Consider the following 15118-nt stretch of genomic DNA (forward strand, 5'->3'; position numbering starts at 1 on the left):
CACGAAAAACTGTTCAACATCACTGGCCATTTGAGAAGTGCAAATTAAAAAACACTGAGATTCCATCTCACTCCAGAAAAAATGGCTACCACCAAGAAATCAACCAATAGCAAATGTCAGCTAGGCTGTGGGGAAAAAGAAACTCTTATTCATTGTTGGTGGGAGTGTAAACTCTCACAGAACCACTATGGAAATCAGTACGGAGATTCCTCAAAAAAACTAAAGCTAGAAATTCCATTAGTTCCAGCTATTCCCTTTCTAGGTTTCTTCCAGAAAGAGTTAAAGACATCATATCATAGTGATGTATGCATACCAATGTTTCTAGCAGGGCAATTCATAATAGCTAAGTCTTGGAAGCAGCTTATATGTCCATCAATAGATAAACGGATAAAGAAAATGGTATTTATACACAGTGGAGTACTATTCTGCCATAAAGGATAAACGTGAGTCATTCCTAGGAAAATGGATGCACCTGGAGACTATAATGTTAAATGAAGTAAATCAGACACATAGGTTTGAATATCACATGGTTTCTCTTATATGAAAAGCTCAATATATAAATACCTGTAAAGTGCAAAATAAAAGACAGACAATAGGAAAAAGAGAGATAAAAAATGTTATTGTAATCCAGCATGGACATGTATCTAAAAGTATACCTTGATTTAGTACAATTGTCATATGTGTGTTTTTTAAAAAATGATTTTGGGCCTGTTAGTCTGGCTGTTATAATAGTTAACTTAATAAGGACTTATAAAATAAATATATAAATGAATCTGATTATGGCAAAAAAAACTTAAAATGGGGGGGAAGGGTAAAAAAAGAATTGGGATGTGTTGTGTACATCCATCAATTCCCACAATGAATGTAATCATGATATACTGCCAGCATGTACTAGTAAAAATAAAAATTAAAAAAGACGAAGGTGTGTTTGAAACCATTTCCCAAAGTCATGTACTTGGCATGTGTCAATTACTGTGTCATGGTCATCAGTGACCCTATATTTCGCTTCTGAGCTCTCTGAATCTCAGAAGATCTTGTTCAGTCCCTCCTTAATCCAGCTGAGTGCAGTCTTGATTCTAAGATCAACAGGTTCCTCCCCCTTACAACTTTAATATCTGGGCTCCTTTCTTCTTGGTGTTGTTCAGGACTACAAAAATTTTGCTGAGGGAAGCCTTATTTCAGTGGGGTCATGCCTTCAGGGAAGAGATTAGAGCATTCACGTAACCTCATCATTCTCTTCCAGTTCAGTGATTTTTAAACTGCTTTCTGGAAAGTTATTCTTGGCACAGTTAAGATGGGCAGCCACGAATAATTCTGGCAATGTGTCATGCCCGCCAGCAGTAACAGTGAGAACCCCTGAGGAGCTAAAGGAGGAGGATTAGCCAAGGGGAAGGTACTGGACCTCAGCTTCAGATCACGAGCAATGGTCACAAGCCAGTGATTTATTAATTACTCAAGCACGGGATTATTTTCAACAAATCAAAGGTGGAGTAACTTATTACCTTTTCCAAGGGCCTCTTGAAAACACCTGGAAAATCTGAAGAAAAAGGACTTCTAATGAGCTAAGTAAAACAACATTAAATCCATACTGGAAAATTTCTAATTCCTTTCCTTTGAAGACAGGTTTTATAGAAAAGGAGCTATTACAGCTTATTCATTTTCCAGGAAGAAAATTCTAGAATTAGTGGCACTCATGAGAATTACAGAGTTTTATTATTAATTTTCATGTTTAGTTTTACAGATTCCATGTTAAGAGGCCATCATGCTTCACAGGCTTCCTCAAAAATGTAGTCTATGGCCTGAAAATCACATTAGAATCATACATTTAAAAAATTATCTTAAAAACAGTATTAAATGTAACTTATTATTAAAATAGTCAATACGTGATTTTGGCAGTTATTTTTAAATGCAAAATTATTAGGTCCCCACTAAGGAATCGTTTAAAGAACTGAACTGCAGGTAGACTCCTTTTTGACAGCAAAGACGCTCCGCTTGGAGAAGGCGCTCAGGCTGCACTCAGTCGGTGATGACCCAGGCATTGCTCCCACTGAGCGGAGAACCTGTGACTGTCTTTCACGACTGTGTTAAAATTTATCTTTGCAAAGGAGCAGAAAAACACTTTCTTTTTCCCATCCCACTATATGCTTTTCACAGTTTTATTTGTATATCCAGAAACTAAAAACAAAGAAACAACAACAAAAAAAACCCCATTCCATCCCTTAGCAACTGAGCTTTTTATAAACATCATACAACGTATGGAATTCATACTATGGTTTTTTTCTTCTTTTGGTTGAAAAATTTGTTCCTTCTATAGAATCCTCTATCTTCCTTCATGCCATTGTTCTTTAGGCTGTCCAAACAAAAATAATCCCTAAATACCTTCTCCCTCACTGCTCACTAGCTCTCCTGTTTTATCCAATCCCCCTGTAATGATCTTCATTTGGGAATTTATTGTCTCTGTCCTGGGATATTGCAGTTGTCCTCCTTCTCAAGTTTTCCAACTTGCCTTTATCCTTTGACTCTTACCATCAAAATCATCTCCTGGATAGTCTACAGATAGATATTTCTAAAATGCAACTGATAAGGTAAGCCCCTGTCTAAAGTTTTCAGTAGCTTCTCCACTCCCAAAGGAGTGGAGTTTCTTGTTATGCAATGACCTTGATAGTATATCTGGCCTTTTTACCTAATCTGGCATTTCTTTCACAAACTGTGTTCCAGCTACCAGTGTGAACTAGATTTTCTGACACATCACTTCATGCCTGTCCTCCCATTCTAACCGAAAGACTCCTACTTATGCTTTAACACCCAGCTCAAATCGTTTCTCTATTTTCTTGGACCAAGTCACACCTTCTGATCCTTATCCTACTGAGCAGAGCTAGTCATTCTATACTTAATAATACCAGTGAACTCAGAATCCACTGCTCTATTAAAATTTTTCATCCCTATGAGACTGGGAGTAGAGAATAGGTCATCTCTATTTTGTATGTCCTCTGTCTACCACTTACCTGGTATATAGGTGGTGCTTTTAGATATTGGTTGAGTAACAGGAAATCCGAGCTTACTTTTATTGTTTTCTTCTGCTTATAACAATATTGCACAATGATTGGAAAAAATTTAGAAGAACTGCAGAGTCAAAGAGTGAGTTTTTAACCAATCTGAGTACAAATCGAATTCAGATGTTTTGTACTTTCCTTTTAAGGCCCCTGTAGAATCTCTTTCTCCTTTCATTGAAGATTCCCAAAGGGGTATAGTTTGTGTTTCAGAATAGGCCTGGTGTTGCTTGTTATCATGGCTAATGGAAACAGAGCTTCAATAACCAAGCCAAAACTCAGCTGTTTTCCCTGAAAGTTTCATTGAGGATTCATTTCTGGTTGGAAATCTGCTTCCAAGTTGCGGATTCTATGATGTTATGATACCAGGACGTTTGGGACTTTTTTCCTCCTTCCCAGCACTACAGATGCTGGCATTTTGCTGTGCAAGTGAGAGTGCAGGCACTTGACTGCTGCGCTCGGAGCTGGTTGATGATGATATGTGGTCTCACAGAGCCTCTTGTTGAATCTGGTTAACAATTCCAGGCCCTAGGTTCCTTTTTCTCTTATGATAATTTCTCAAAAGCACTGTTGTCTGCTGTCTCCAATTGTGCAGCTCTCAACTCCTCTCTTCATTATTTGCAAACATGTCTCTGTATGTCTAAACTGAGTTCACAGTTTAAACTTAGACCTGAGGACTCCTTCACCCCCGTCATGTAGTAATGAATATTCATCCTTTGTAACAGACAAGAAGATCAACTGGTCTCTACTCCACGCATATACTAATGTTAATTTCTAATTTATACCATTAGCTATTGCTCTTTTGTTTTTAATAATGATAAATGGTCTACCTGTATAAAAGATACGGCTTGTAATTACTTTTGCTAACTATGACAAATTTCCAAAGTACAGTGTTGGGTTAGCAAGTTCTGACAGTTGTATGATTTGTTCTTTTAGCAATTGGTTAATGGTATGCTTTTGTCATGTGTTAAAGTAACTTCAATTGACTTGTATATAACTCAGGTGGAAACTATTAAATTTACCTTTTTTTCCTAGCTGAGTTTTTTTTTTTTTTGCCTGGATGTATATCTGTTGTTACTCTGTTGATTTGTTTGTGTAGAAAATGTCTGTGTTTTTGAAACATGTATTCAATGAATTATTCTGGTTACATCAGAATAAAAATTCTTTAACAATCATATTGAATGTCTTAGTCACTTTCCTCATTGCTGAGACAAAATACTTGACACCCACAGCTTAAAGGGGCAGAGGCTTATTTTGGCTTATAGTTTTTAGAGGATTCAGTCCAGAGTTGTCTGTGTTCAAGGCAGGAAGGACACAGTGGAAGGGTCTGGCGAAGGAAAGCTGCTCACACCATGTCTGCCAGGAAGCAGAAAGAGAAGGGAGGAGCTGAGGAGTGAGACAGACCCTTTCATGCCCCCAAGTGATTCACCTGTTCTGACCAGACCCCACCTCCTAACAGCATGTTTAACTATGGATGCATTAGTAGCTTAACCTCCTGAGGGGTGTAATGCTCCCATGATTCAAACATCTAGAAGCTGCATATGAAGCTTTTGGGGCACAGTTCAGACCCAAACCATAACACTGTATCTCTCAAATATGTACAGTTATTATGTGTTAATCAAAAATTTAAAAATGTTTCATACAAAATTGCTAACTACCTTGATTTGATAATTATACATTGTATGCATGTATTATCACACTATATCCTGTAAATATGTACAATTAAACTACTACTAATTTAACAATACAATAAAATTTGAAGGAGACTAGACAACTAATAATCATGAACACAGAATATATGTGTGTTATAGATTTACATTTTTTTTCATGGCCATGATGTCTGTGCAATAGACTGGTACTTCAAGGCCTTTTATTATTTTTAATGTCATCTGGTCTGACAAAATCAGATGTGATGGTTTTTGTTTTGTTTAGCTTTATCAAAAATAGAAAACGTGTTGAAGATTAGTAATTTCTTCTTGATTCGACTCAAGGAAATACACAAATTTCAAGCTCATCACACATAAATGAAGAGATATATTAAGATTCTCAAGTAGTCTTTTATTAACAAATACAAATTTGAAATGTTTGTGATAAATCAACACTGAACAAAGCAAAGATGTGCATAAACAGTAACTCTATAACTGAGAGGACATCTCAATTTTGTTAGTTTTGGTGACATCTTCCCAACCATGTCTAATCCTCAGTATCTTCGTCCTCAAACATGGTAGGAACAGTATAGTTTTCCATATCAGGACAATGATTGGAAGGAAAACAGCTATCATAAAAGTTGGAGGTGTATACCACACAAATTGCTTTGTATCTACCCATTTATTCCAGGCAAAAATCAATGCGTGTATTGTACCCAGTAGGAGTGAAACAATTCCGAGATTGCTCTGCAAAAGAAAAGCAATTCTGTCTTAGTGAGGATTGGTTCAATAAGAGTTTATTTTACCCTACCTCATCTGGATCTGTTCTGTTGCTTGGAAATCTTTTCATTCCTCTAGGATTCTTTCCCTAATGCAATTTTCAACAATGTCCATTCATACCTTTCCTCTCTTACCATTTTACTTTTGGGTAGTGTTCTTGTCTCCAAGCTAAGTTGAGATAATTCACAACTTTCCTTTTAGTCTCAGGTGATCAAGAGCCCCATTTTTCCTTTCTCTGTCATTCTGTTCATTTCTGAAATTTATTTTAGGGTGCTTTGTCTTTTGTGTATTTGCCTTAATTCTGCCTATCAACAGGCATCTAAAATCGGAAACTGTATGTTACTCATCACACAGTCCCTGCAAAATTAGCACAAAGATTTGCTGCATGAATTAGGTGCTCATTAAGTATTGGTAGGTTGACCAAAGGTCATTGCAAAGGTCAGTTTGACTTCAGTGATCTTTATCAATTGTGATGGCAAAGAACGTGATTCCTACTAATTTTGGTAAATGAATAAGGAAGTGAGTGAGCTTGGACTGTATTTTTAAAAAGTCAGACATTCTGATAAAATGGAAAAATACTGGAAATTATTTCAATGTTTGAACAAAATAGAGAACTAGTGATGTGAAGAAAATTTTCAACTTGTATTGTAATATTTTGGCATCATAGAGAAAAGCTGCTTACAAATAGTTACTCATGTAATTTTATACCACTGTGACAAAAGCTTTTCTAGATAACTTTTGGCTTCTATTCATTTTATAGGAAATAAGTATTGGCCTGCCAGAATCAATCTAACTCACAATTATTCCACTGTACTCTTAAGCCCCAATGAATACCATTAAACAGGCAAGTTTATATTTTCAGATGAGACTCTCCAAGGTAAATTGTAGTGTACCATTTGTTTAACTGTAAATGAAAAATTTCAGGGTTAATAACTAAAAAATACAGGTGATTGCCTGAAGATTAATTTCACCAAATGTGTATTGTATACTTACTCAGCCATCAAGTTGCGATTCTTGAATCCCTAATTAAATCTGAAAAGTGGTGCTCAGCATATGTGTGACAGGCAAAGCAATGTGAGGAGAAATGATTTCATGAAGAACACAGAACTCCAGTGGCGATCAGGCCAAACAAGAAAAATTAGAAAATACTTTGCTTGGAGAATGTGGTACCATCTTAAAGCCGCTCTTGAATATTTCAGATGGAGAGACATTTCTCAGCCTAAGCAGATGCCCTGGGAAAGTGTCTATTGGAAACATGTATGAACATGTACAAAGCATAGTGGGGAATCCTGGCTTTGTGGAAATTTCCAAAGATGTCCACCCATAAAAGTTAAGTCTACGTAATTTATAAAATTTTAGCAGTGTATAAAATGGAATTAAATTTAGTCCTTTGAATGTTGTCAAGCATGGGTACCCTTTGAATTCTAGTACACTATACCTTTTAAGTGTAATCTCCCACTAGGGGATAAATTCAGTAAATTTGAGATAGTTTTGAATTCCAAGAAGACTTAAAAACTTCAAATGAGTAAGCTATCTAAAATATAACCTGGAAAAAGCAGCTTTCAAAATTAGGTATTAAAGTACCTTTGGTCAATAAAACTCCTTATTTTAAGGAGAGACATTTTTTTCTGGTACAAAGCTGTGTAATTTAAATGGGATGACTAAATCTGAGGATAGGTAAAAGAATATTTTTATTTTGAGGGAACTAGTAAAAAATGGATATTCCTAAAGTATCACATTTATGGTTATTACACAGGCAACAAATTATCTAACAAGTTTCAATGTTAGAATATTTTTCTTTTAGTAATGCCTTTTAGTTATGTGTCTGCAAAATGATCCTATTTAGAAGCAATAGGGAAAAGAATAAGAATATTATTAATCAAAACAAGTGTGGAATCCTTACTATTGGAAACATTTGTTATTTTTGATGGGATAAAGTCAATGTACTTTATATTAAAAGCACAGACATATTTACCGCTCTGAGGGGCTAAAGCCATTTGTATGTATTATTTACCTGAATATAGTGAAATTCTCTCCATGTCAAAGAGTCGCTCACAGATGGAATCGATGTCACAGCCAAAAGAGCCAGTAATGCAAGTCCCACAATTCCCAGAGACACATAAATCTCCATTCTCCAAACATCATGCTCAATCCAAGCATCTTCTTTATTTTGTTGGACCTATCAGAAGATAAAATAGAAAACAACAAATGCAAACCACATGTGAATCCCCTCTATCATTCGTGAGTCTACCATGGAGGTCTTGATAACAAAGGAGAGTGGCACAAATTTGTGACTTTTTCTTTTCCTTTTTTGCATTCCTCTAAGAGAAATGAGAGAGGATCTATTACTCTTTTCCCTGGATAAAAAACTTACATAATTTTGTAATTATTACTTATGTAATAATTATCTGATGGTTTACTTGGACAGAATTGTAAAGTGCATGCAACATGTAAATAAGCAAAAGATAAGAAAAGTCAGTATTAAAAAGTAATTTCATGAGGGTGATAGAAGATGGAAATGGGCCCTGTACATGAACAAATTATATTTTTATGTTTTTAAAGTTGCATGTTTTTATGTTTATTTTTAGCTTAGAATACATTCCTCAGTGTGAAGCTGCACAACGAAGCCCCAGTAAAGTATAACAATTTTTTTAAAAAATGCTGATTACTTTCTCAACACAGGGTTTCAACAGGGGTTTGGAATATTGATATTACAACAAGAAAGGACTAATTTATTAAGTGACTTCAGCTTTTTAGTTCAATAATATCATCACCCTCATCATCCTACCTGTTGGAATGCCCAGTTTAACAACTTGTATCTGTAGGATCGTCTCATTGGATAAGATAGACTATAAATTGCATGCAGCACAGCAAAAAAGAAACTGAGAAGTCCAAACTGCTTTCTTGTTAACATCCACTTATCTAACCAAGGTGGAAATTTCTTATATTTGGTTCCATTATGAAGCTGTACAACTGCTGCTATCACACCTGGCAAATAAACCAGTGCCAAGAGGGTGATGGAAACCATTGGCAAGACTTTGTTGATGACCAGGATTGGAATTTTATAAAAATATTGTTGGTGAGAAGTTACTAAAGGGTGAATTATTTCCCTCAGGAGAGTGTACAGAAAAGTCAGGGATGACACAACCGCAGCTATTTTAATTGGCAAGCGCCAGTGTGGAAAGAGCTGCTGTTTGTGCTGAAGTTCCAAAGGACAGTCAAATTCGTTAGCATGGGTGGTTTGTGCCAAATGCAAAGGCACAGGTCTTTTCAGCATGCTGGTCTCTTCCATGTCCTTAGTCTACAAAGGAAAGAAAAAGAAACATCTTAAAACTGAATGAAACAATGGGATTTCTCGTAATCTAATTTCTTGTTGCTCAGTCATCTTGCTTCCCAGTGAATAAGGGGATTCAGAATCTTGCTTTTGGATACTGGTTAGCTGAAGAAAGACTAGTTTATGTAGCACTGACCAAAGGTGCACTTAGCTATTTTGGGCTTCTCCATTAATTTATTTTATTTGTTTTTAAGACAAAAGAAATAAATTCTGTAGATATCTCCATCAGAACTTAGGCCGTTTTGTCTATTTTGAAGATGTGAAATAATGGAATAAGGAACTAGGAATTCAAAATTGGAAAATAAAGTTTTAAACAGTCCACTAATCTTTGGTAAAAATAATAAATTTGCAAAATATGATAGTTGTGTTTGCTTTATCATATTTTTATTGGTTCATGGACAACTCTCTACAAAGCACTAAAGAGTGAATTCTTCACTAATTCAAATACAAAGGGTCAGGAATAATACTATCATTATTTGATAAAAGATGTAATTTCCATCACGTGGTCTTGCATTTTGATTTCGTATTTCTAAAATATATATTTATATTTTTCTAAGTACTGGTAGACAAATATCTATTAGATGGTACAAAAGGCTACAAAACTAGCTAAACTCCACAGAGATAACCTATTTCCTGAGAAAGTTGTACTTCTTTGGCCAGTTCCATTTCTAGGAAGTCAACAATTTAAAAGAAGGGTGCATTGAATAATCTATCATTTTCCCACATGACTGATACATAGAAAACAAAAAAGCCTCAAAATTTACTTCTCATTCAGCATGCTATTCCTTATCTTTATAAGTCTATATGTGAAGCCAGAACGTTTTTATGCTTGAAATGATGGTAGTGATTATCATGTTCATCTCATTTTATGCAGAGTAATTTTAGTTCACACAGTTCTCTATAATCTTCAGGGTTTAAAAATGACCTCTCTTGCCATCTGAATTTTACTTGGGGTAATAAATCACCATTATAGCCAATGCTTTTTCTAATTGCTTCATCTAGAAAGGATACAGCTTCTGTCATTTTTCCATGTTAAAACAGACTAAGTATAATCAACTGAGATCAATTTTCTAGTTAAGAGTGAAGAATTATGGAACTGCAAGTCTCTTGGTTAAACTGAAAACTGAAAATGATTTTGTTTTATGCACACAATTTCTTTGCTTAGGTATGAGCTTATAATTTCTTAATTATTTTTTCTTTTAAAATAAATACAATAATTTTTGTTCAGTCTGCCTTTGAAGTAACTTAGAAAGGTAAGAGTTTGGCACCAAAACTTTCTGCTACTTTTACAGTTAAATAATATAGTTAGAAATATTTAATCTCACGGTGGACCACAAGTGGGACAAGGGATTCTTACCCCAAAATGAATGTAATTGGTTAAACAGGGAGTCATCCTTTGGTAAGCTGCCACAGTGCTATGAAAAAGAGGTCTGCTTATATGGACATTGCTGATTTGTTTCTTTTTAAACTTAGAACCATAGACCATTAGGAAGAATTTGAAGGGCCCTGGAGATGATCTGGTGCAATTCTTCTACTTTGTAGGAAAACGCAGGCTTTTCAGTGATTTATTCAAGTTTATTCAGCTAAGCCTTTGACAAACAAAGTAATATTTCTCTCATATATACCACACTGCCTTTTAGTATGGTATCAGTGAGAGGAATTTGAAGGCAGATATCAGCAGACAGGGAGAAAATTTCTCTTACACTAGGAGAGACAGAATAGCATTTGAATTATGTTTATAGATTTTTAGTTATTAAGAATGTTTTATTTTACCAAATACTCATCATCTTCTAGGCTTTTAGCCTTCATTTGCCAAAATTCTTCTTGGTTTGGGATATCTTTTCTGTTTTCCATTAATTCTATAAAATAGTATGGTGTCAGCTACCTAGAAAAATAAAAACAATCACTTCTTTAAGTATATTCTATTTATAATGGTAGTGTAGTAGTTCATGGGACAATATGATTTATTCACTTAAATACTAGAGAGAGAGAGATAAAGTACAACTAAATTCAGATAGTGACTAGTTTACACATTTAAAGTGTCTCAAACCAACATAACTCATGAAGGTAGTAATTGCTTTTCTTTGCCCAACTAAGTGGGTACTATTTGTCTGTAAGAAATATAAAAGGGCCACACTTATCTTTCACTCCAGGAAGATTTAACCCCAGGTTCTCATTTAGAGAAAAGCCAACTCCTCTCAAAGGCAAAGAGAATTAGAAATGCATCTTTTGAGAGGAACAATGGTATCAAAGGGGGTTAGAAATAGCTGACATGAAATTACACTTCAGGAAGTTATGTATTTAATAGACATTGGGGGTTAACTGGAATCTGAAACAATCACGAATTTATTTTCTGGGGAAGTGTTTCTGTTTCAGACAAAGAACAGAATAGACACTTGGTAAGGTGAACCCTGACAGTGGCCCAGAGGACTAAAATGTTGCATTTTCAGAGCCCATTTCCCATCAGAGGAATGGGTGAGGTTTTGGTGGTAAGTACATGTCCAGTGAGGTGTTGGGTTGTTCTCAGTCATTGACATGCCTGGTCTTCTAGTATTTATTTACCAAAGGAATCTTTTTCTGAATGACTTTCACAGGTCCCAATCCAGCTTGGTGTAACATTATTTTAGGAACAAGAAACCTAAGATGTCATAATATTATTCACTGTATTTATTAGTCCTAAATTCATTTCTAGAGGACTGTTCTGCAGTATGCACTTTGTGAAATTCAATGAGAAAAACAGATTGGATTGATGCAAAACATTCCAAGTGTTTTGTATATTAGATAAGTGGCAGTATCTTATTTAGTAGAAAGTTGTTTCTAGGGATAATTTAAAACATTTAAAACATTCTCCAAGTTTTAAAGGTCAGATTTTCACAAAGAATAAAGAGGAGTCACTGTACAAAAGGCCAACATTTTCTTTGTTAAGGTGCTCTTCATTTTATATTACCTACATGGAAATCTAGCACATTCATGATGATGACTTCAGGCTGAAAATCCTCAATCTATAAACCCAAAATCTGAAATGCTCTGAAAATCTGAAACTCTTTGAGCACTGATATGATGCAACAGGAAGAAAATTCCAGGCCTGATGTCATGTGATGGATCACAGTCAAATCATAGGTGCACTAAATTATATTCAGATCATGTGCACATGAAACCTGAACAGATTTTAAAATTTAGACTGGGGTTCCTGCCTAAGATAACTCATTGTGTAGGTGAAAATATTCCAAAAATTTTTTAAAAAAAACCTATACCCAAACAATTCTAATTCTAAGCATTTTGTTTAGGTTTGTTCATATTCTTTCCCCACTTTTTTTCCTGATTTTATTAGGAGAAATAACCCTCTTTCATTCAGTATAGTTCCAGGAAGTTACCAATTAGAGTAAACTCTAGCCAGCTAGAGTTTCTTTCCTATTTCCAAGATCCCCGTGATTTGCTTTGGGATGACATACAACCCTTGCCGATCAATGACAGTCTTTCTCCGATATTTGTATCTAGAAATGGAATAGAAAGAGAAAATGCCTTTACCTTTTAGTTGGAATAGTATGAAAAGTATTGTGGTTTTTCAAGGCCAACACAGAGAAGCCAAACGAGAAACAGAGAGAAAGACACAGAAGAATACTAGTGGTATACTTTGAATATCTGTTAGCAGATCCTGAATTTCTCAATTACATAGTCAATACATATTTTTTTGTGTGAATTAATTTGAATCAGGTTTTGGAAGAATTCTGGGCAGAGCATATGCCAATTATCAAGTATTTGTAGATCTAATCCTATGCAGACACTAAAGAGGAAAAAGAGAACTGAGACTTCAGGGCAGCTGTAGAGGAGCTTCCATTCTACCCTCAGGAAACATTATTCTATGTCATTTTCTGATCTCACTAACGTTATAAATAGAATAATTTGGGGGGTACAGGATAGAACATCATCTATTCTAATCAAACACTGGGAATAATGTACTATACTTAGAGGATGTTTTATTTCTGTGAATTTCAGTACGGCAAAGAAATTAACATATAAATCTATATTCAATATTAATTCATCTAGTATATAATGAACAATGATGTCAAATGGAGGGGATACAAAGTTAAATGAGATAGAGCATTTGCCCCCCAAAACCTTGAAGACTAGAAGGCAAACATTGCGGGAAGTGGCTACATGGTAAGGTGCATCTGAAAGGAAGACAAAGTTTCATAGACAGACATGAGAAAGGAAGCAGAGCACAGGGTGAGAGCTCTCTTCTGTACTCATCCTGGGGCATCCAGAAGTTGGCAGTGTTTGCAGTCTGAGGGGGACTGTGGCCCTGGAGCGGTTTCCAGACCCTGGCTAATGAGACACACAGCCTGTCTGTGGTAAGGAGACCCACCCTGGTGAGCAGGACTGAGCACCGGACTGTGGTAGTGAGAAAGACTGTTGTCTATGTGGCCCCGATCAACTTTGTGCCCAGAAACCATGAAAATAAAACAGCAATCAGATAAAATATTTTGGTTTCCACCAGATAGCGACCAGAACATGTAACAAGTCCTACAGTAATTTTTTTCTTAAAACCAACCAACCAACCAACCTGACTGGAAACAGCATAGTGCTGTTAGGAACCCAGAATTCCATCCAACATCCTCTAACTTTCTTCCCCATTAAAAAGCCAGCGCATTTCTGATGTGACTGCTATGTTTTGCTGTACCAGGATAGCAGGTCTGGTGTTCCTGCTAAATATTGACACAGCCCGACTGACTCGTGTTTATGGCCAGGGTTTAGAATATGCACACACCCAATGACTGGGCTACATTGTGGGTTGTGCTGCGTTCCCAGCCTTTTACACTTTCAGGCGCACAGTGGTCTTCTGCTTTCTCCCGTTTCATTATATGGGGGTGGGGGGCAGTTTTCTTCGCTGTGCTGTTTTCTTAAAGCATCACTTCTCCTCTGTGCTCTAGCATTCATGCTAAATGAATGACCTTTTATTAAACGTCAGGATGTGGAGGGAAACTTTTTTCTTTTTTTTTAACAAAGAGCACAAAGTAAGAAATTTGGCAGGGTCCATAAATTCTATGCCTACAAATCCCTTCCAGGGGATTTAAGCCTTGACTACTTTGGAGAGAACTGGACCCCTACCCAGATCCCAGAAGAGCAGGGCCCATGTTCCATGGACATAAAGCGAAAACTTTCTTTTAGCAGAAAATCTGAAGAGCACTCTGAATGAAGATCATTCATCACTGTAATGAACCCTCGCGGTGACCCGGCCAAGTTGTTGGACTTGCCAGGAGAGCTTCACAAGAGGACGAGCTGCCCTCCTCCATCACCTGCCCCCGCCCCGCGAACAGTCTCCCGGGGACCCGGCCGCAGTCCGAGGTGCGATCACCTGAGCGCCGCGACCCCCGCTCCCTTCCTGGACGCGCAGCCCCGGGGGAACTCACCGCTCCTCCTGACAGACAGACGGACAGCAGCGCGCGCCCGCTGCAGAGCCTCGGAGCCGGGCCCGCGCCCCAGACCCCGCCCCTCCGCGGCAGCGCCCCCTGCAGGCCCGGCTGGCACCCACAGCCCTTCGGACGGTCCCGACGCCCCAGCCCCGCTCTGCTCGCTACCTGCGGTGGTCCAGCCTCTGCGACCTGCCTGCTGTTTACAGGTGCAGAATCCGAATCTCAGTTTCCGAGAGTGACTGGGACCCCGAATTGTCCAGATTTTGTACCCTAAAACTTACAGACCCTGCCCCCCAGCTGAGAAAGTCCAGCCCCACGTGCGCTTCTTTCCTTTTCCCGTCTGCAGGCAGCTTCCCATATTTTAGCCCAATCAAGGTTTCCAACCTCACAACCAAGTTGCTCTCAGTATTTAAAAGTTTTAGAGAAAGAAGAACCAGGTCCGAACCAGGGGCAGAGTGGTGTCCAGACCTGCATTGCAACATGTGGAGATTTCGTGGACCACATTCCCAGAACTGCCCGATAAGAAAAATCAAAGGAAAATAAGCGCCCAACCGCGTTTCCTGTAATTACCTCTGACTCACAGCTCGGGCGCCGAGGACGGCTCATGTTTTTAGTACTGCATGTGTGATTTTTGTAATCGTTAACTTTCCTGGGGTGCTCCTGTAGCCTTTTGAAGCTTAGATTACTATGGACTGCCACCTTGTGGTCGAAATAGAATCTTACATTTCTAGTGAAATTAGGAAAAACTGTATGCTTGCAGCATGGAGTACAAAGAATTAAGGCAAATTATTAAGTCTGTCTAAACATTCTTGAATTTTAAAAAGTGCCCATGAATCTTAAGTGGTTAGATAAAGCAGTATGCTTTCATTCTTTATGATTTGGTAGAAAAAATCG

General features: G+C 37.2%; 1 protein-coding gene across 3 annotated transcripts; it reads right to left on the minus strand.

Annotated features, from left to right (window-relative positions):
• Positions 1–5087: 5087 nt before the first annotated feature.
• Positions 5088–14814, minus strand: Steap1 (STEAP family member 1). Of its 3 annotated transcripts, XM_004862399.3 has the most exons (6): positions 14222–14291; positions 12185–12304; positions 10584–10695; positions 8265–8777; positions 7491–7655; positions 5088–5443 (listed from the first exon to the last, which is right to left on the minus strand). In XM_004862399.3, exons 3-6 carry the CDS (start codon positions 10662–10664, stop codon positions 5186–5188), a joined length of 1017 nt encoding a protein of 338 aa, XP_004862456.2. In that variant the 5' UTR covers positions 10665–10695; positions 12185–12304; positions 14222–14291; the 3' UTR covers positions 5088–5185. The 3 variants fall into 3 exon arrangements, with proteins under 3 accessions (XP_004862456.2, XP_087060869.1, XP_004862457.2); XM_087204743.1 differs by lacking the exons at positions 12185–12304; positions 14222–14291 and adding an exon at positions 14795–14814; XM_004862400.3 differs by lacking the exon at positions 12185–12304 and having other exon boundaries at positions 14222–14302.
• Positions 14815–15118: the final 304 nt, after the last annotated feature.

This window comes from Heterocephalus glaber, unplaced genomic scaffold, assembly GCF_053883595.1.
Source record: "Heterocephalus glaber isolate CG9 unplaced genomic scaffold, H.glaber_assembly_v1.0 deba00000546, whole genome shotgun sequence".
NCBI lineage: Eukaryota > Metazoa > Chordata > Mammalia > Rodentia > Bathyergidae > Heterocephalus > Heterocephalus glaber.

Bases quoted from the DNA above. Each gene is read 5' to 3' on its own strand.
- Steap1 (XM_087204743.1), bottom strand. From the start codon at position 10,664: ATGGAAAACAGAAAAGATATCCCAAACCAAGAAGAATTTTGGCAAATG. The intron at 7,656-8,264 runs GTAGGATGATGA...ATCTTCTGATAG, and splicing joins TAAACTGGGCATTCCAACAG to GTCCAACAAAATAAAGAAGA. The intron at 5,444-7,490 runs GTAAATAATACA...TTTCTTTTGCAG, and splicing joins GAGAATTTCACTATATTCAG to AGCAATCTCGGAATTGTTTC.